Source organism: Excalfactoria chinensis, chromosome 3 (genome assembly GCF_039878825.1).
Source record: "Excalfactoria chinensis isolate bCotChi1 chromosome 3, bCotChi1.hap2, whole genome shotgun sequence".
NCBI classification, from domain to species: Eukaryota; Metazoa; Chordata; class Aves; order Galliformes; family Phasianidae; genus Excalfactoria; species Excalfactoria chinensis.
The window spans coordinates 69,772,104-69,794,726 of record NC_092827.1 but is presented as its reverse complement, the minus strand read 5'-3'; the positions used below and the strand labels follow the sequence as shown (position 1 = coordinate 69,794,726).

The window sequence follows — 22,623 nt, the reverse complement described above, 5'->3', positions numbered from 1 at the left end:
CTTTCAGAGGCTAGTTTCAGTGAACTTTAGGCAATTACACCTGACAATACTAACTTAAGCCTACCACTAAAAGGCGAACTATATTCAAAACATATTTAAACATCTGATTATGAGTGAGAATACTGCCCGTCTACACAGACGATATTAGCAGAGTCCCATCTGGTTCTCAAAAGACCCGGAAGAGGGATACTCTATGACTCTAGAGGCTGAACAGTCAAGGAAACAACAAGCAGGTACTTCTTTCCATCATTTATTTTTTCTGTTAATACTACCTATTTGTCTAACAGCGAGCTCCTATTCCAAAAATCTTCAGTCAGTCACTTCATAGTACTGCTTTCCTGTTGCCATATCTCTAATCACACAAATGCACTGAAAACAGGGAGAACAGTAGATCACATATAATCAAATCTCTACTTGTTTTTAAACATTTCAGAACTACAGTGAAGGATTCAGAGTGAATCACGTCAGCACCACTAGATAAACCAACACATAAATATAGGTATCCAATGACAGTAAGTCAAATCAGCTTGATGAGATAACTAAGTGGCTATAAAAAATATTGCTGACTAGTTTAGGAACACTAAACACTAGTTTGGGAAGTGGTCTCTGTAGCATCTCTTCCATTTTTTGCCACAATGTTACATCTTAGACAAAAAATGAGAGGCATAAGAAAGAAAAGCAGAGCATATATATTTGCATAAATGAGAAAATTATAAATTAGAACTTACAACCACAACACTCTTGGATGCATCCAGGACATGAATTACAGGTGCACTATAGCGGGGGGCAATTTTAACTGCCGTGTGTGTTCTTAAATGAAAAAGAAAAAGAGTGAGCATTTCACAACTGAAACAAAGAAAAGCAGGAAAACAAACAATAGCTGCTGCAAAATATGAAAGACATCCTGACAATTCACAGACTAGAATATCAAAACAAGAAACCATCAATGAGTAGCAGATTTTTAATACTAGCTACATAAAAACTTTTCTTCAAAGAGTATCAGAATGCTTCACAAGTAATGGGGCAGCTTATATTCCCTCAGTGTCTTACCAGCTGATCGAAAGTCAGCAATTCATTAGCTTAGTTCTCAGAAATTTCAGTGAGAAACTTCCAAACTAAACCTAATGAAAAACAAACCAAAAAGGTAAAATCTTGTTTGCTCATCTTTCAGCTTTCCCTCCTGCATGCTATCTACTGGGTGTGTGGATTAACATTAATGTATCCCAGTGATGATTACTTTCTATAATGCTCTACTTCAGAAGCAGAAGCTTTCCATTCACTTGAAAAAGGAATTCTGCCAATGGCATTAAAACATAACAGACATGCATCTGCTAAGTCATCTAAATTAAGAACTCCCAGTTAATTTCAAAAATACTCAAATTCCAATCAGTAGTTAGCAGCTCTGAACAGAAGCCTAACCTCCCTTTTCTTCAGTTTCTATCAAATAGTAAAAGCACTTGAACATAAGGTTAATGATGACTGTGCAACAGTTCAGTAACCAGTTGTCTAAGATCACCTTAACTTGATTATAGGTGATGATGATATATTTGCAGCTCATTTTACTAGAAAGAAATATACTTTATCATCCATTTTGATAGAAACAAAAAAAAAGTAAACAGAGCATAATCCTATAGTGGCAATGTATCATCAGGTACATATTTTTTTAAACAAATGCTACCACAATAAAACCATCACCATTATTTGCCAACAGCTGAACTTTACAAAGTGGCAGAGCAAGTAACACAAACATTGCTGTAAGTTAAAATGAAACTTCATTATGTAGATTCCGTAGTCAGAATCTAGCCTCCTTCTTTCAAACTAATCTCATTTTCTGCCTTTCCAAGTACATATGGTCTACCCATTATGAATCATGATGTCTACCTATTTCAGAGAATAAACACAGACAGTTTTTCATTAGCAAGCTCTAACATGTACACAACTTTTCAGAACACATGAGGTTGAACTTAAAGCTGTGTAAGTAAAATTAAATATATACCACTAATCTAGTTTTCCATAAAGCATACCTTCATCTTACACATTTTGAAAAAACTGTGTCTGGTCATTTGCACGATTATATAGAGTTCATGTGAGTAAAATTGTTTATGAATACAAAACACATTTTATTTATTATTCAATTATTTTCACATTTGAGGACAAAATTTATGCTGCTGTCTGCATACCTCTCTACCTATAAATTTTACAGATCTGTTTGATGCTGCTTATTTTACATCAATTAATTAGAGCTGTGCTCTTTACACACAAAAAAGACAGAAAAAAAAGGTCTCTCTAAGGCACTCTACTCAGAATAACGCCCTATCCATTTTTTTCTTTGTTTAGGAAAAAAACTCTTTGCTTTGTTCTCAGTACCAAAGTCATAGGTAAAGAGACTCATGTGACAAAGAAGAAATAGGACATAGTGAACCTCGCATTATAACTACAAGACCAAAAAAGAGAGGTAGTGATCACAGAATCACAGAATCGTAGGGGCTGGAAGGGACCTCCAGAGATCGAGTCCAACCCCGTGCAAGAGCAGGTTCCCTACACCAAGTCACACAGGTAGGCATGCAGGCAGGTCTTGAATATCTCCAGAGAAGGAGACTCCACAACCTCCCTGGGCAGCCTTTTCCAGTGCTCAAATAGTGATCCTGCTACTTCTGGTTTGCTAAGGCCAATAATACAAAATACACGTAGCTAATGGCTCCAATGGACTATGTGCAGCTATGCTAAAGAAAGTAATACTGCTAACAGCTTCTAGTTATGGAAGAATTGACCACTGCAGTGTTCTGAGCTGTCACCTTCTCAAGGATAGTGTACATAAACCACTAAGCAAAGTATGGCAAGGCCATTATACAATGCCCAGAACACCTCTGTGATGCTCATACTAGATGTCAGCAAGCTGTTAACATTTTTCTTCAGGATATCATAGAAGCTGTATTATTTCATTTGAATGGATCAAATAGAACAAGGTATCAACAAAAACGAGTTCAGACCATGGAATACAAAATGGTAACTACTTAAAGCAAACTGCTAGAATGTATCCTCCATCACACTGCTTGAACAGGATTGAATGTTCAACCCAACCAGCACAGTGCTGAAAAATGAGCCAGGAAAATACCATTTCCAAAAGATAATAGCACCCTGATGTCTATATGACCACGTCTAGCAAAAGAATCATACACACTGGGGAATCAGTCTGGGGAATCAACTTTTTACAAGGGTAGACAGTAAGAGAATGAGGGGGAATGGTTTTAAGCTCACAGAGGGGAAGTTTAGATTGAATGTCATGGGGAAGTTCCTCAGAGAGAGTGGTGAGGTGCTGGAACAGGCCGCCCAGAGAGGTTGTGGACACCCCTTTCCTGTAAGTGTTCAAGATCAGGCTGGATGGGGCCATGGGCTGCCTGGTCTTATACCAGATCTGGAAGTTGATAACCCTGCCTGTTCCAGGAGGGTTGGAACTTGATTATCCTGGGGATCCCTTCCAACTCAAGCCATGCTATGATTCTGTGATATTCAGAACGCTACCCATTTTATCCTTTAGAATAACAGAATCATGTTAATATGAATATTCATGTTAATTTTTACAAGTTGCCATAATAGTATTTCGACATACAAAATACATTGACAAAAACAAAAAGTTAAGTGTGTCTGCTATTTGTTCTGTTCCAACTACATCACAGTACTGTATTTCAGCGCTTGACAAAAGAAATAATATTCGGTCTTAAGCAAATAAATACCAAGCATGTGCATCTGAAGAAAATGAAGAAAAGGGGAGAGAGAAATGGTTACAGAGATTTTACCCTGGTTTACACTATTATCACACACATTCCCCACCTTCCCAGTGGAGATATCTTACTTAGAAGTAGTTGCTCCTCCAATCAGCAAAGGAATCTTTATTGCCAGTCTCTCCATTTCCTTGGCGACAAAAATCATTTCATCCAAAGATGGGGTGATGAGGCCAGACAGACCAATTATATCTATTTAAAATTTACAAACACATACATACAAAAGGTTTAGGAAATCCTGTAAAAATGTATGCATCATTTTAGAATTTAGTCTTTAATTTCTAGCTTCATGCATCAGACAAATAGCACTGAGATAGAAAGCATGGTAATGTCTTCCAGATTAGACAGGTTTACCTAAATTAGAAAGCTTTCCAAGAATGAAAGTGATTCTGAATCCTCAGTGTAAGAGATTTCTCAGTCTTCACAGCTGCTGAACAGCTATTGCTCGAGTTTCACAATAAACATATACTTCCGATTAGCAAACTCCAAACATCAGAGCCTGAGAACTCTGCTCTTAGAAACAGCAAATGAATTTCACCACCTGTGTTCCACACAAATAATCTTTTCCAAGACTGTATCACAACAACTGTAACTCAGTTCAGGAAGTCCAGGGTTTTTTTTTACTAGAATAATTCATTCTGCTTTCCTTGCTTTGGTAAGGACAAATTCTTATACTGATTTAAAACCCAAAATAAAGTTAGTCAACCTTTCCAAATTTCCTTTTATCCATGTGTAAAACAAATACTAAAACATCTCTACAAGAAGAGTTGTCCTTTTAATGTATGTTTTCAGTTCCTCAGGCTAAGTTTCATGGAAGAGCCAAATACTAAATAGGTATTACTGTCAATGGAGAAGTTTTGATTTATCTGAAGGTAGGCAGCACAGAATAATGTGGCATAATAGGCAGCACAGAAATGCAATGAGTAGCCAATGAAAATAAAAAAACACTAAGAAAAAAAAAAAAAAAAAACTTAAAAAAAAACCAGAGAGCAAGGTTTGAAATTAAATAATTCAGGAGAACTAATGAAATCTCTCTATACCTGCTTTGTTCTCAACAGCAGCTCTCAATATCTTATCACATGGAGTCATGACTCCTAAATCAATAACTCTGTGAAAAGAAGTGAGATGACAAGATTCTTTTAAAGAGTAGTCAGATGGTTCTGTTATAGGGCAAACACATTGCGCTTACTGTGAACAGCTTATTGGAGTTAAAATGAAGATTAATTTTTGCTTGTTTCTCTCCACACAACTGTTGGGAGTTCTAATACAGAAACACCTATGAATCTGAAAAAAATTTCAGTAAATTAAGGTTACTAATGACACGGTAGATAAGAAAATTAGGTTTTTTTGGTGATTATTTTTTTTATTTGAGGTCACTCAGGCAATACTAAACATTTTTGCGGATATCATACCTTACATTAGGAATATAAACTGACTGCCTTTGTTGTTTCTTTTTGTCGTGTATTCTATTAAATGAGACACTGCTATTTCCTTGCTAACGCTCTATTCCCATTAGCCCAAGCCACTGTCAAACTTTCTACCTATTTTTCCCACTCCCTTGCTTCAAGTGAGTCACGCAAGCCTGTTGGCTTCATTCAGTCTCACTTGTATTCATGGTGACAGAAAACACAACTTCTCTAAGTTAAAAAAAAAAAAATAAAAAAAATCAAGAAGTTGGAAAAAAACAAACAAACAGAATTTCAAGAAGTAATAAAATAAGGTATGCTGCATATACACAATGTTGTTACTGCCTTCAGTGCTTTGTGTTTTAAAATGATGAAATTCTCTTGGCTCTTTTTTAAAGAACAAGCCATAACCAACACAAAATGAAGGAATGACAAGACAGAGTTCCAGAGCATTCAGTTCCGCACAACACTTGACAGAGGGCTCTGACAAAAACATTACCATTTGTTCCAACACTGTTGTCAGCCCTGCTGTATGCACACAGGCCTTGAAAGTACTGACTTTTCTTGAAGTTCCACTTTTTGAAGCTCAGAATTAAAATCTCATCTCTTATTTAACAAGATACACCACAGAGTGTTTTAAAAACCTTGTAGTTGACAAACAGCTTGAAAAACATACCAAGATTTCCTTTTTTCTCAGCACACCATAAAACACGCAAGCAGTCTTGCCTACTGGAATTGTTCTGTCGTTTTTCAGATATTATATTTCTATGTTTAAGGCTTTATACATAAGTTTAAACAATATTACATGCAAAACTTGGTTCTCCCACTTATTTTTCAGTTTAATATTAAGCTGTATTCATCTCAGATGGCAGTTTCTTAAGAAAAAGGTATTACAGAAAGATGCTCAAATCCCTCTTGCCTCCGTATTTGTAATAACTGGTAGGATCTATGTACCCTATCACAGCTGGGGAAGGGAGAACAGTTGCTAATATATGCCCATCTCTAACGATTATCTCCACAGCTTCAGTAGGCCTAGTTATACAAATTACCCAGCTTTTTTTCACTTATGCTCCAGTTTTAGTCTCTTTACCTGAAGTTGTTGCAGCCCAGAACGACTCCCACAATGTTCTTGCCAATATCATGTACATCACCTTTCACAGTTGCTAGTACTATTGTACCATTATAAGGATCCTGAAAGTTGAACAAACAGCACAAGAATTCTATTACTCAGAAGCTTCAGTATTCTCAACATCAGTAGAAGTGATACAATCAATATTAACAACTACTTCATAGGATGCAGGTAATAAAAACTTGCACAAGACATATTCATGCAAATTGACTGCATGTTTTTCAAAACTGCTAAGAAGAATAACACAATGGCACACACACAAACAAATCAGATTTGGACAGCATTCTGTGTAGTGCAATAACAGAAATCCCAAAGTAATTCTGTTTCAAGTGCAGAACTCACCAATATATATTTAAACATTTCAAACAAAAGGGTATGAAGATTCATGATTATACATCTGGTCATGCAGCAAGGGCAATCTTTCTCCAACACAATGGTGAGCAGAATTAGAGGAATCAGGGAAAGCAGGAAAGACTAACTACACAACACAAACAGCAAGAAACATTTCAGTTTAGTGATCAGGCTACTTCAGACTGCCCAGTTTGAACCAATGCTTTGGAAAAAGAAGGTCCTTGAAGAAGGGAACATGTACTGTCAGACTGAACCTAAGTTACACTTAGGGTCAGTCTCAGGTGACACTGAGCCCTGACAAAGGGTCCTGCCAGCAGCATAGTAGTGGAACTCCTCTACAATCCTGCAGTAAGACATGGGTCTTTGTGATACATTTTTAGTGGTCTAATTCATATTGTCCTTTGGAGCAGCTCCAGCCATGTTTGCACTGATGCAGAATGAAATGCCAGTAGCAGACTACCTGAATTGTACAGAAATTTAAATCAAGTGGAAACCTGAGCATGTTGAATTTGGAAATACCTACCAGCCCAGACAGCTTATCACCTCCTTTGCAAAGGGCCAAAGCATACTGAATTCCTTGGCGCTATAAATTAGCTTCATGCTGCATCAACCTACACTGCCTTCTATAATCGCGATTTTCTGGTTGTGGAGTGGCCTTATATAGAGTGATAATAGCATTTCCCATGGTCCCAACATAATTATTTATGACACTGGGAAACTTCACCAATGCTGCTGCTTACTAAAAATCTACTATCTCCCCGGTGCTCACATTTTACAGAAGACCACAGAACTACAATGCAAAATGAAGCAATGTCAGCCATCTCTACACAGCAATGCAGATTTTGCAGCTGAAAATAAGTTGCTGGAGTATAAGAGAAAGGTTGGGAAATAAATTAATCAAACACTGGAAGATCAAAAAATGATGCCCCCAATAACTGCTCATGATTTAACTCCTGACTGATATGCAAGTTTAAACACTGCCTTTGAGAAGAATGAATATGCGAGCTGAGCAACAAACAATATGAGCCAGAGTACACAGTATTTCAGCACTTTGAATAAACCATACTTAGGGCACACTGTGGTTTCAACTGTCTCAAGCAAGGAGGTCCTCAAGTTCTGGGCACATATCCAAAATGCTTCTTTTTTAAAATCTTGATAGAGATCCACAGCCACAACTATTTATCCTCAAACATAGCTATCAACACAACGCATTTCCTGGCTGTGAGACTAAAACCACCCCAGAGGCTACAGTAGCCTGGGTAACATTAGACAGATCAGCTACCAGATTCTGCAAGTCATTTTCCTCCAAGTCCAAATCTAAATTTGGGGATAAATACAGCTGGTTTTTCTCTCCGCGATGACAAAAATACTCACAATGAAAGACTAAACCTTTGCCCAGCAGAATGTGGAAGAAGCAAAATGACAGAGGCTCCACTTTTTCCTCTCCTGTCCCCCTCAGGCACACACTGTGCCTCACAATCTCTTGCAGTATTCTTAAAGGACCTCCTAGATTCCACTTTTCACATTCTACCCAGAGAATTACATACCAGTAGGTCCTACTCCACTGCCCATGGAGGCAATACGGTAACAAATTTCACTGATTTCAAATAGCACCAGAACAATCCAAATGGTGCCAAATACCAGCATTGTTATCTGCATTAAATTAAGGAACAGCACAAACAGGAGAAAGATGACACACAGCAAGGTGACTCATGACAAGAGAACAGATCTCCTTGAGACATTAGAGAGAAGACACTGTCTTTACATGCAGAAAAGACTGTGCTTCCATTGAGATTAGCGAGGTTTGATTATCAGGTTGCTTTTCTTTCTAAAATATTAGTTGTACTCTTTACGTTTATGTTGAATTATCACTCAACAGATTCACAGCAAATGGAAAAATATACAGTAAGAACATTTGAAGGGAGGAATTAGAAGCCACTCAAAAATCCAGAGACAAAAAGCCAAAGAAAACACACAAATATCACCTTTTCTCTAGACTCAGCCATTCTTCTTATTTTTGTTAAACACCAGATTATGATAAAAGCTATTGCCTCTGAGAACTCATGAAGACAATGTAATGTTCCACAGGACTAAAGAAAAGTTGCTGCACAACATAAATTTGACAGTCAGACAAAGGTAAGAGTAGAAGAAAAATATTTAATCAACAAAACTGCACCTATGATTGCAGTATAGCAGACATGAGTATTTTAAGATCTTGTCTATTTCTTCTGAACTCTTCTACTGCAGAGAACCTTGCTAGTACCGAGAAAGAACAGATGTCCTACATCTTCATTTTCTAATGCTCCCATCACACATACCATCAATCAAATTTGGAAGATACTCGTAGCATATGCTCAGATAGTTAATAAAACTTTTCTCAAAGAGTAGTTATCAGCTGTTGCCTGTCAAATAAAACATGCTACAAAGGAAAGGCCTACAAGATTCAGAAAGTATCTGGTAACCTACATTACCAAGTTACCAAAGTAAACCAAGATGATCTACAAAACTTAAGAATAACACCAGGAAAGGGAGAGAGGATGTAAAAAGTAGGATTCAAGTTCAACTTGATACATTGAAAAAGCATACTAAAATCATTAAGATAAAATTCAGTAGCAGTACTACAAATATAACACATAGGGTTAAAATAAGAAAGAATAGAAAGAAAATCTAAAACAGACAACAGCTTACAAAAAATGTTAACACAATACATATTAGGGGGCAAAATTGGTATTCGAAGTCAATACAAGACTACAAAGCCCACTGCCAGATATTTGCTTGGCACTGGCAAAGCCTCAGGTAAACACAGAGCAGGTTGGGTGTCCTACTAAAGCCTCTTCACATCGTAAGTCACCAAATAAAAACTCTTAATTTCCATAAGCAATATGTTGTTATACTTTAGTACCATTAATGCGTTTCATTCCCTCCACATTCTAACTTAAGTATCTTTCTACTGAAATTTATGATCCATTTACTCCTGATAGGATGCAGAAACTTTATTTCTTTAGTCTTTACAAATACGTCTAACACATTAAGACTTCATGGTATATTGTGGTCTTCAGACTTCATATACAAGTCAGTGCCTCCCAAACTTTCACTGAAGATTTCATTGTCTGCACTTCTGGACCTTTCTCTTTGGTCTCTTTTGAGATGCTTTTACTGGTCAACATATTTTCCTTGAGTACCACCTTGAAAACTTGATGCTGTCCTCCTTGTCCTATCAATGGACTGGGTAGAGCAGAAAATTCTGTACATCCTACTCTTTGTTTGTTTATTTGTTTTGTTTCCCAGTCATACAACACTGTTGACTTACCTGCTATTTGTAACAACCACAATCCTTTCTCTGGGAACTTACTACCTAACTCAGTTATTACCTATCTTATGTTTGTGTCATTTGAGTATTTCTGGTTCCATATTATTACTTTGTATATTTACTGCGTTATACTACAAGTAGCCTTCAGAAAGTACGATCATGTGAAAAGACAACTAACATAAAGCACTTGTCACCTACAGCTTGGTCATAGCTACACATACAACAAGCATACTATTCTATCATAACAAAAGGTCTTGTGTCATATCTTAAAAAAATAAATAAAAGCAGAGGGAAGAGTATGCAATTTGGTCAGTTTATCTGAGACGATGGTTAGAGGGAAGTTCTGAGTAAAGGGAAACATGAGCATGAGCAGTAGAAGCCACTGGAAAAATGTGCCACCATCAATGCTAAAAACAGAAGATATAAATAACACTAGAATTAAATGTCTACAAAATACTAAGAGTAATAACAGAATTAAAGCCTATAAAAACTTGTGGCATCCACCAGTACACCCTGACAACAGGTTATGCATGTACCAAGTAGAACTTCAGAAAACCTGCACTTCATGCACTTCAAATTCAGCCAAGATTGTCAGTTTCTATATGGTTGGATCAACTCTTCAGCATAAAAACTGAGTAAATGTTGTTAAATAAAATCAGTTTTTGACATGTCATACTATGAAAAAGTTACTGAACAAAGGACTGCGCCTTGCCTCTTCCTCTGAGCTGCCTTGTTTGGCTCTCCTTTCTTCTCTTTCTTTTTCCATAAAAGGAATAAGGTGGCCAACCGCTTTCTTCATAACTCGAGCAGACTTTATCACCTGCATAGATAAATGGAAGAATAAAAGAAGAAAAGAGGAGAGAAAAAATAATAATGAAGATAAAATACAGGAATGCCCTAAAATTCATTCAGACAACAAAACTTTTTTTGCAAGCCAAGATTCCACCTTGGCAGAGCGTTGTTTGGAAACAGGCTGCTGGCTGTGTAATCCTTTTGATCACTCACAACAAAACGAGATGCTACAAACAGGCCCAGATTTAGGTACTAAGCGTAGCAGCTTGCTTGTAATCAAATAATTTTTTTTACTTGGATCTTTTTTTCCCTATTGCTCTTTAACATGGGTCCAGATTTAAGAGTACATTCTAAATAAAGCAAAAAGCCTTGGAGGGAAAGGGAAGAACTACACAAAACTATATATAAAAAAAATCAAGTTTCAAAGTTTCAAAAGAAACAGGGCCATTTCCTGGCAACATCTGCATTTTCACAATTCTAACACTGTGTCTGAAAAAAGAAACAGCATAGCATGTTTTGGCTACAATTTACATTAGTTTTTGCCAAATTTGAAAGCACATTAAATAACATTCTATTTACCTGAGGCAGAAACATCTTCCCAGCACCAAAAAGATCACCAACAATTTTCATGCCATTCATCAAAGGCCCTTCAATTATATTTAGAGGTCTAGGATATTTTTCCTGATTTAATCTTGCTTCTTCTGTATCTGCAGTGACATACTTCTCTATGCCCTGAGTAAGAGAAAGAGAAGCTTTTATCTTTCTAAAGAAAACAACTTATATCTAGCTGCCTTCATACAAAATAAATAAATAAAAATCACAACAAACATACAAAAGGTAACCTTAGGTATTTTGAGACTTTAATAACTCAAATGTGTAAGTACAGTAAGTTTTCTTATTAAGCAAAACATTACAGTTCTGAGGAACAATGTTATTCCAAGTAATAGTGTCCAGTATTAGTGCGCTTGTTTTATATAACCATATCATGACAGAACCACATATTTACATGAAAAGCTTACTCAGCACAAGTGCCACTCAGTGCAGTTTTGTTAAAGCACACACAGAAAAAACTCTACCAGAAACAACCAACCAAAAAACAACCTCAAACCACCCAAAACGTGTTCTAACACCAGCAGAACAAGATTTTGAAGGTCACAGACTTCAAGTTGTGAAGTTTAAAGAAAATTCACATTAATTCTTTGTTAATTACTTTATTTAATTGGTATTTATTCTTAATAATTTTTAAAGCAACAGCAGCTGAGGAATTTTTAAGACAAGAGTGGTCCTTATAGACCAGGAACTGAGATTACAGAACTCTAAAAGCCATGGACCATTTGTGTGGGTAGGACAATCTTCTGCACGTATTCACCTTTACAAGAGCATATTCCAGTCTTTCCTCCACGGTGCTGTTTCGCCATTCATCAGTCTGTGTCACTTTTTTTCCTCCTTGAGCATGATTCTGAACAGAAAAAGACTTCCACAGGAGCTTATCAGCACAAAAACTACAACTAGAGATTTCACTTTTAAAGAAATGGAAATAACTAAGTATTGACCCACAAAACAATTTCAGGTTATTCTGAAGTGTTTCTTGTTCGTATATACATGGAAACCACACTGCAAACACATTTGATGTATTGTAAACACTTAATACATTACAGACCTCAGTGAAGATGTAAACAAGGTGGAGATGAAGGAGTGGAAAGGGAAAAGTTCTAGTAACTTTCACCCTTCTGAAAATGATGAAATTATTAATCTTGAGGGTTTTAATTCAGGGAATATAATTTAAATTGATTTCTGTCCCAGACATGATACTTCATTTTAAAATACGAAGAAGTTTGGCACAATTTAGTTCCTACTGTTATAGGTTATATTATTCTGTATAACAGATGCGTTTTCAATCTGAAGACCTACGGAACTACTGCTTGTCATGCACATATATTTGGTGGGCTCCAAACCTCATGTACTCGCTTTGCCCCGCATTCCCCGTCTCCCTTCCTCTTTGCAATGAATGCAAAGGAAAGGCCAAAATGCAAAGAAGTTCACAAGTACCCATCTGAAGTCCTTTGGTCCCAGTTAACTCCTATACCTTTTAGTGCTCATTAGCAACTTTTTAAAGATAAAGCCATTAGGAAAAAAAAAAAAAAAAAAAAAAAAGGAAATAAGATCTCATTCCTAAAAACAGAAATCAATCAGAATATCAGATCATAGAATTACTCAGGTTGGAAAAGACCTCAAAGATCATCAAGTTCAACCACAGCCTAACCATAGTACCCTAACTCTAACAACTCTCTGCTAAATCATATCTCTGAGCACCACATCCAAACGGCTCTTAAACACAGCCAGGTGACTCTACCATCTCTCTGGGCAGCCTATTCCAGTGTTTAACCACCCTTTCTGTAAAGAAGTGTTTCCTAATGAAAGAAGGAATATGTTCACCTGTGAGGTGGTAGAGTACACTACCTTAGATATTTAGATACATTAAACATCCAACTAGATACATCACTGACCAATCTGCTCTTGCTGACTCCGTTCTGAGCAGGGGCATTGAACTGGATGACCTCCAGAGGCCCCTTTCCACTCCTGCCCTTCTGTTATTCTATGAAAGTGTAGAAACTACTCCTGAGCCTTGAGACAGGCATTTCAGCATGGGAACCATTTCAACTTAAACATAACCCTCAGAAATGTAGTGTGGGCAAGCACAGACTAGACCACATTGGTCAAAACTACATGCAGATCATTAAAAACATGATTTCCCTGCATGGCAAAGATTAAAATAAAATAAAATAAAATAAAATAAAATAAAATAAAATAAAATAAAATAAAATAAAAAATTATAAATTAAAATTATAAATTAAAATTTAAAATAAAATTTAAAATAAAATTTAAAATAAAATTTAAAATAAAATTTAAAATAAAATTTAAAATAAAATTTAAAATAAAATTTAAAATAAAATATAAAATAAAATATAAAATAAAATATAAAATAAAATATAAAATAAAATATAAAATAAAATATAAAATAAAATATAAAATAGTTTGGCAGCATAACTGCCATAATAGCCACAAATGAGACATTTCTGTTTGAAAACGCTTACAGCTACACACTTCATAGAAAAAAAAATTCATCTCAAACTTCAGATGAAAACTGATAACCTAAATTTGCAAGGATTAAGTTCCTCATTCTCCCTGAAGGCCTAGCATTCAAGAAGCTGATTAGGTACATTACTATTACCCAAAGGAACGGAGAAAACTTCACTGGCACTCTATTAGAGGTATGATACTTGAAATAGGACTGCATATTCTACGTTCTTTATGCAGAATAAACTACAGTAATTGGAAATAAAAATAATATCAGCACTTTCTGACTAGTAAATACTATTTTGTATTAAAAGAAAGCCTTTAGAGAAATCATGAACACCATATAAAATAGCCTAAGCACATGGGAACTGGAGAATATTCCTACACTGGATTTAAAAGTGCAGTCATTGTTCCTAAAAGCAGGCACCATAGCGCAAATTATGTGTCAAATGAAGCCATGCACAGAAGTGATACTACCAGGAAATGAAGCGAACACTTGCACACTTAAGAGCAAAGATTTCTGCTGTAGGTTCTATTCAGAGCAGGATTTCACCAGTTATCCTATGGCTTATAAACTGGAAATCTTCAAGTGATTAATTTGTGTCTTTTACTAACACTACCATGACAGGATCTCAAAAACACCTAACAGCTGATCCTCACTGACATGAGTTACTTGAACAGGAGGCCAGAACCTTCACCTTTTATATCTCTAAGGTCCCTTCCAACTCGCACGATACTATGATACTATGATACTCTGAGCAAACTAGAGAGTTAGTCTCTGCCTCTCACAGCATGCTTTCCAATTATGCTCCAGCTCCACAATTTGATCTGGCTGGGGGTTGGACATTCCCAGTTTTATTTTCTTGGATCTTTTAAGGCAACTGTGAAACTGGATGGGCTCAATCTGTTACAGAATTCACATTTTATTCTATACTAACAACTCAACTGCTTGAAGCATCATCAAGAACTTCTAATACTCACCTTTAGACTGACAGACATGCATTTCAGAGGCTCACCTACCTTTCACCAGCACTAAAGTCCAGGTGTTAAGCTAACAACTATCCTAAACTTAAAATTTGAAGTTACCTGAGCATAATGTAGAAGCTTCTCTGTTGCATCAGGATCTTTGTTCCAGATTAGATTCTCACATAGCTGTAGCAATTCCTTGTGGATGTCATCATACACTGGCAGATTCCCAGCATTCACAATTCCCATATCCATGCCATACTAAAAAAACAAAACAAACAAAAAACCCACCACCATACAGGGTTTCCCCCAAACAGAGCTGTCAGATACAGCATTGCATTTGCCAAGCACAAACATATAGAAGCCAACACGTCATACCCGAATTGCATGGTATAGGAACACCCCATGCATTGCTTCTCGAATGGCATCCATTCCTCGAAAGGAGAAAGACAGATTGGAAAGACCCCCGCTTATTCTGACACCTGGTAGTGTTTCCTGTGGGAATTGCACACAACTTTTTAGAAAAAGGCTTTCCAAAAAGGAAGCATCCAGTCCATAAAAAAGCCGGGCACTTCAGTGATGGTGTACCGGCTGTGCACCCTCTTCCCTGCCTGTCTAGTTACACAAAGTCATGAAAAGCAATTAACACATCTGTAGGAAAGCTACAAACAAAAAAGAAAGATCAACTCCAGCTACGTGTAAACAACTACCATCATTCTCATTGGTACTATTCTAAATACATAGGCTGCCCCTCAGCAGCATTCCAGATGTCCCCCTTGCAGAACTCAGAACTACTCCCATTACCCTGACAGGCCTCTCCTCCTGAAACTGGGGGGGGGGGGGGACGGACACAAAATATCCTGTGGAAGTGTTCAAACCCTAGACTGCTACCGACAGAGCATCTCCAGACTCATCAAGCTGGCTTCATAGCTGTATTCAGGCAATATTCTTCATTGCTGTTTTTTCTTAGACAAATTTTAGCTAAGTAAAAGGTCACATAATGGCACAAACCCATACACAGTAACTGAAATTATGTTAAAAGGACAACTTTTGCAAACCTCCAAAGAAATCCTTTTGGCTAAAACACTGAATGTGATTATTACTTCCGCTCTGCTCCAGGGAAACAGTCCCCTTGGTAATTTAAAATGGCTGTTATTCACAGTGATGATTTGTTGGTGGTGGTAGTCTTTGTTTGTTTTCTTTTTAAATAACCCCAATAAAATACTTTGAGTTAAAATAAGCTTAACACTCACTTTTATGGTTTTAGTAGCATTGATAAAATTAATGGCATACAGGTTATGTTCTTCCATTCCGGTCCCTATGGTCAAAATATTAGGGTCAAATATTATATCATTTGGATTGAAGTGTACTTTTTCCACAAGAAGTTGGTATGCTCTGGAGCAGATTGCAATCTTGGTTTCTGTTTCTGTTGCCTAGTGAAAAAAAAGAATTCTGATGTTTAAGTTACACACAGCACAAAATATAAAGTCTGCCAGAAATCATTTATAACTAAACTGGCTCAAGAATATGAGATCCCAGCTTCAACATTATAACCATTAGGAAACAAATACACAAAAGAATATTTATTTATTACTAAAAACACCACTAACAACCCATCTTCATTTAGAGTTTTGATTCAACTTGCTGAAAATAATTTTTCTCCCATTTCACCATCCAATGTAAGTTTAATATGTGTTTTTTGAAATAACTAAATGAATCCAGAGATTCCATTCGGATTCAAAACTCAGTTTCTGAACTAAAAGAAATATTATCTGAAAGAAGGAAGCATGATGGAATAGCTAGAGAATCTGTGCTAGCAAAACTACCTTTGAAGCAGAACTCGAAATTCCTCAAACATGCAACCAGTAAAAGAAACACTTGCTAAGACTACATACAAACATCTTTATATCACGTGTGCAATGAAACAAAACAACCTTGTCCTGCAAAAGAGTAAGGAAGACATGCACAGAAAAAAAAGCCTTCCTGTAACACTCACCTGACCCACTTCATCAAAAGCCATGACAACCACAGCTGCTCCATACAGTTTAATTTTCCTTGCTTTCTCCAGGAAGTCTGCTTCACCTTCCTTCAGACTGATGCTGTTCACAATGCATTTTCCTTGGCAACATTTCAAGCCTGCTTCAATCACTGAAAAGTTTGAGGAATCAATGCATAGTGGCACCTGCAAAGAACACAAAGCTGAACAATGGGATACATACATGTTATGAGTTAAGTGTTTCATAAGTTGATTGCTATATGTGGACATAAAAATGCGTGCACATTTACCAGCATTAATGAATAACAAATTTGCAGATGATGTTTGTAGATACCCTTTGTTTTAAGCACAAAACCTAGAGCAAGTTTAACTCAAGAATTTCTGTGACAATTCCTTTATATTCATAACTGCTGCAAGAGCAACCTACACTAAGTTTCTCTAACCAGCAAAAAAGAATGGCATATACTGAGCTGAAATCAGATACAGATTGTTAAAATCTCTATTCCCTTCAGATGCCTTCCCTACTATAATGTTTTTCTGTCTTCAGGTAGCATCTACATCTTCTTGTTAAGCATCTAAGTTGGTCAATAAATCAAAATTTTCTGAAAGGCAATTTCCTGATCAATAAAGTGATCTCTACTGTGCTTTGGAGTGACTCCATTACAACCTTTGCAATATCAGGTTCTGAAGAAATCAAGTTACAAAATCTAGTCATTGCAGAAGGTCCATCCAGCATCCCATCATCCATATTGATGTCAAGAATCTGGGCTCCCATCTCAACTTGGGATTTGGCTACAGTCAAGGCTTCCTAAAGAAGAAATTCAAAACCAAAAAACAGTCAGCAAAATACAACCTGCTCATTCTCACCATCATATTTCACTTCTCCAAAACAAATGCATAGATCTACAAATTATCAAAATTGAAAAAAAAAAAAATATATATATATATATGCATATATATATATATATATATATATATATATATATGTATATGTATATATAGGAGTTTATAGGACAGTCCAAAAAATAATAAGTAGCTTATTACATACAGCAACATTACAGAAGTTGCTAGCATGGCACAACTGTTACTTACTTTGTTCACAAAAACATGACAACATAAATTTAATGTGACATTGATTTTAGACAGCTGGTCATACACGTAATTGAAAGAGCTAAGATTTGCATGGTAACAAGGACTTCTGATTGCACATGATTACAGGAAAACAGTCTCTGTGATGGTATCAAATAAGGGTCTTTGGCATCACAAGCTACACTCTTTTATAACACAGAGTAGTTTATTTTTGGAGGTTATTTGGCACTTTTTCCATCTGCAGAATAATCACCAAGTACTAAGAAACTAAAGCTTTCCCTTCACAACAACTATCCAGGACCCATCTGCTCCCCCCTTCTCTTTTTTTGTCACTCTGTAACAGGTAAGAAAAAAATAATAATTAGAAAACAACAATAACAACAAAAACAATTTTACAGCTGTTCATAGACCCTAAGAACCTGTGTTTGAAGCTTTCTGTGTTAAATAGGTCAAACCTGCCTCATGACTTGTAAGAGCTTAAGATTCAGACTTTCTAACGAGCAAACTAAGGCTTTAGTTTTGACTGCACAAATAGCAGAGCATACTTCAGGGCAGAATCTCAGCTTGCAAGAAATATTACCCTACTGCTTGTTTCAATGTTACAGTAACAACTGACACACTTAAGAATGAGCCCTCCAGTCTTTACATTCCTGCCCTTCTGCTGTTTCAAGGTACCAATCACTGTCTAAACACCTTTTTTTCTGTAACAACTCTAATTTAGCATGCTGGAGCAAGTGATCAAAGTACATACAGACCAGTTGCAAACAAAATGCTGACCAAGACCAGAGATGAGATAGAAATAAACATGGCTGCACAGCACTGCAAACTATCCCAAATCAGACATGCTGCACAGGTTGGAAGAAAGAGGGATTACAACCATAGCCCGCTCTGTAATTTAATTCCAAATGTAAAGTCATGTTTTCTGTAACACTTGTCAAAACAAACAAACAAAAAGCTTGTAAGACTGTTCTTGCACAATTAATTAAGAGCCAGGAAGCGCAGAAACAAAGGATAGTAAGAAAGTATATCCTCCTTGTTTTCTTACTTTTGTAGAATGGCACTTTTTGCCAGCAAAACAAACTACTAATAACACAATACAATGGAACAATGAAGAAAGATAGATAAATTGAGAACATCATCTATTAAATTATTGTTAAAATTTATACTTCATAGTTGCCTGCCATGATGAGTTTAGCAAACTTCCGTGATCCCGCAACATTGCAGCGTTCACCAATATTAACAAAGTTGGTGTATGGCCCAATCCTGAATGGCTCCAAACCTTGAAAAGATATTTTTGAACACATTTGTAGAAATATAAAAGAAAACACTGCAAGAAAAGCAATAGATTATTTTATGCTGTAGATCAGAAGTTTCCATTACTTTAACAGTGATTTTTCAGCACACCAGGGCATGCACAGGTCTGCTAAGCAACCGACAACGTGATATAACAAAGTAACTTTCAGCAAACACTGAATGTTTCTTTTCTTCCTCAATGATTCATCCAAACAAAACATAGAAGTACAAGGGAAAATGGTTTCAAACCAGAACAGGGGAGATTTGGATTGGGTATAAGGAAGTTTAATACAATAAGAGTGGTGAGGAACTGGAACCAGTTGCCCAGAAATGTGGTGGATGCCCTGTCCTTAGAGACATCCAAAATCAGGCTGTATGGGGCTCTGAGTGCTGTGATCTAGCTGTAGGTGTTCTTGTTCATTGCAGGAGTTGGACTAGATGGTCTTTAAAGGTCCCTTCCAACTCACAATTCTATGGTTATAATCTGTCCAATACAAATGACACAAAGCAATGATTCTCTGGGCTTCTGCGCACTTGCAGATTCATGCACATTTTGTCTCAATTTCTAACTACATTATCTCATGACTAACATGACCAGAGAAAAGAGCCCACTGAACTGGCAGAGAAACAAGGCTACCTCTTATCCAAAATCCTAAGTTCAGATAAATCAGCCAATGAGGAACTTTGGGTAGCAGGTAACTCAGAGACAAGCAAGCTTTATGGCAGAACAGAGTAGGCTACTGGATGAAATCATGAGCTAATCATGATTTAATTTATGCCAAAGTGATTTACCTATATGGAGGGAACTGTTTAAACCGAAGACTTTAAAGAAAGGCCTAGCCTATTAACATATTGACTCAGGTTTAGCTAAAACAGAAGATGTTCCAGATCTGCGTTACTGCAACACTATCCCAGTACAAGTGCATTCATACCTGAGGCAACAAAGGGCAGCTGCCTCACAGAAGGTGAAAAAGGATATCTTCCCAATTCTGCCACCAACTGCAGTCAGACTACCTGTTATCTCTCAGCTTACCTTTAGTTTGCAGTGAGGGAGAGTTAAAGATACTCAAGATACTCACCACTACAATATATTTGAGACTTTCTGAGTAAAAAATGTTGGTTTGATTACATTATACTAAATGCAATAAGTAAGTTTAGATAAACTTATAATATACAAGTTTACTAGATTTGGGTAGAAACAGAACCTCATAGTACCATTCTGATCAGCAGAAAACAATTAATGAATAAGCAAGGTTGCATGAGTTATAAAGCTCAAACTGCTACATTGTGTATTTACCTGACAGCAGCATATATCCTTGACAGAGAGAAGGTGGAACACGAGGCTTACATAATTTCACAGCTTCAGCAATTTTCCTGTCAGAGAAAGAGGAAAGTTTTTGATTAAAACTGAACACTGACCAATACTCAAACATAATATACTAAACATATATTAGCCCTGTTGCAGACAAGATTAGTGCAGTCAAAGTCAAAAACATACTACTAGAAGATCCTATTACCTCTATTTGCAGGGAACCTACAAAAATGAAGATCAATCAAATACAGAATGCAAGATACTATCCCAATGGGAAAGTTTATGGTATTAGCACCAGCCCTCACCTCAATCACACTAACTTACTGTATTCCTGATTTACCATTCCACACAATTGCTGAAGAAAACAAAACAAAAAACAAACAAACAAAAAAAAAGGGTAAACATTGTTCTTAGCTGAGATTTTTTTTCCTTGGTTGATAGAATGACTCATGATGATCATGAGTTATCATCTTTCCTTTTGCTCCAGGAAGTGACACATGTTGTCCTGTACACGCCTCTCAGTTTGTTATCGGAGTAAAAATAAACCATAAGAGCCCCCTCTCTTTTAAGCCTAGGTGAAAAAGAAATTTTTCCACTGACCTACTTGTAGTAGGGAAGATGAGTAAGACACTTTCTGAAGGGCCAGGACAATCAACAGGGCTGTTACATTCCTATTACAAATTCCAAGTTCATAAAAACTGCTCAACTTTCTGAACAATTTCCAAACAGAAAACTAACAACATAGGAGTGCAGATGAATAACATACACAGATGAATAACATTCCCAGATCTCTTGTTCATACGTTCCCCCAGCACACTGCTATAATTTCTTCAACCACCAAAGGAAACCTTAGGTTTTATTATGAGTAAGAGTGCCAGAAGGAGGAAGAACACACAGAGTAAAGAAGAAAATATAGGAAGTCTATTCTTTCAAATTGTAAACAGGAAAGAATAATCACAGAACAAGAATTTTAGACAACAAAACAGCACAGATACAATCCTTGTTTGAACCACATCTCTACTTATTCTTCAAGAGACACAATACTGTTAAAGTCAGTGTACCTGAAATGATAGCTCATTAGATACCTGATATGTGCTGGTGTAGTACCACAGCAACCTCCGACTATGTTGACCAAACCATCCAATGCAAAATTCTGCAACAGGGAGGGAAACAGAGAATTTAGTTTTAAGTTAATACAGACATCTTATAAGAATACATACTTATATAATATATATATATACATATATGCACACACAAACATAAACAGATATATTCTTTTTTTCTCCCTCTCAAATGTTAAGCAATTCTGGGGATCACAAGAAAAAAACGAACATAGTTGAAGAAACAAATATTTCTGTTCTTCAGAATTTGTGCTGAAATGTGGACACCCAAGGCTAGCCAGAAGTTCCAACACTTAATTTTAGGAAACTAAATCTGAAATTGGTCTATTTTATACTGAAGCCCTAGATAAAAACTTATATGAATATCAAAGGCCACACGTAATATAGCATAAAAGAGAATTAACATGCAGCAGATACTGTGTTTTTGCAATACCAGCCACACAGTTCTGTCTTGCACTTATCAAGTAGCACTTGAAAAGACACCTTGCACTGGAACACATCCAGCATCAGGTGTTCTACTCAAGCAACTGTAAAACTTCACCAAGTTCATAAAAACTGCTCAGCTTTTTGAATGACTCCAAAACAGGAAAGTAATGATATAGACGCACAAATGAGTAACATCCACAGATAAAGCTCCAAGAAGGCTACTCAAATCAAAAATAGTTTTCAGTTTCTTAAGTATTTTGTCCTAACCTGGTATATCTCAAATGCTCTATCATTCAATTAACTTGTCTATAAATAATCCAAATGACATATAGGGCCAAATGAGGAAAAGAAACAGAGTACTGTAACAAATATGCTTCCAATATAGGCAAAGAACTGTTGTCTACAAGTACATCAATTATGACACTTTCACAACAAATATTGTATACCTTTATGTGCTTTGCAGTCACTTCTGGAGTTTCATCATAACCACCAAAAGTATTGGGAAGACCTTGAAAAATAATTTTCTTTTCATTACAACTTGTTAAAGCCCAGAATTACATTCTATTAAAGAC

At 36.4% G+C, this 22,623-nt stretch overlaps 1 protein-coding gene across 3 annotated transcripts in view; it reads right to left on the bottom strand.

The window, feature by feature from the left end:
• MTR (5-methyltetrahydrofolate-homocysteine methyltransferase) overlaps positions 1 to 22,623 on the bottom strand; it is a 48,692-nt gene that overhangs the window by 10,024 nt on the left and 16,045 nt on the right. The window contains exons 10-25 of one of the 3 annotated variants that reach the window (XM_072333306.1): positions 22,498 to 22,559; positions 21,590 to 21,657; positions 20,490 to 20,566; positions 19,066 to 19,178; positions 17,478 to 17,618; positions 16,811 to 16,996; positions 16,068 to 16,247; positions 15,193 to 15,309; positions 14,935 to 15,075; positions 12,140 to 12,229; positions 11,350 to 11,502; positions 10,655 to 10,798; positions 6,279 to 6,379; positions 4,823 to 4,890; positions 3,854 to 3,974; positions 729 to 810 (exon numbers count right to left, since the gene is read on the bottom strand). In XM_072333306.1, the coding sequence (XP_072189407.1) occupies positions 729 to 810; positions 3,854 to 3,974; positions 4,823 to 4,890; positions 6,279 to 6,379; positions 10,655 to 10,798; positions 11,350 to 11,502; positions 12,140 to 12,229; positions 14,935 to 15,075; positions 15,193 to 15,309; positions 16,068 to 16,247; positions 16,811 to 16,996; positions 17,478 to 17,618; positions 19,066 to 19,178; positions 20,490 to 20,566; positions 21,590 to 21,657; positions 22,498 to 22,559 (1,844 nt within the window). The remainder of the gene's footprint in view (positions 1 to 728; positions 811 to 3,853; positions 3,975 to 4,822; positions 4,891 to 6,278; positions 6,380 to 10,654; positions 10,799 to 11,349; positions 11,503 to 12,139; positions 12,230 to 14,934; positions 15,076 to 15,192; positions 15,310 to 16,067; positions 16,248 to 16,810; positions 16,997 to 17,477; positions 17,619 to 19,065; positions 19,179 to 20,489; positions 20,567 to 21,589; positions 21,658 to 22,497; positions 22,560 to 22,623) is intronic. The other 2 variants (XM_072333307.1, XM_072333309.1) reach the window with 2 other exon arrangements.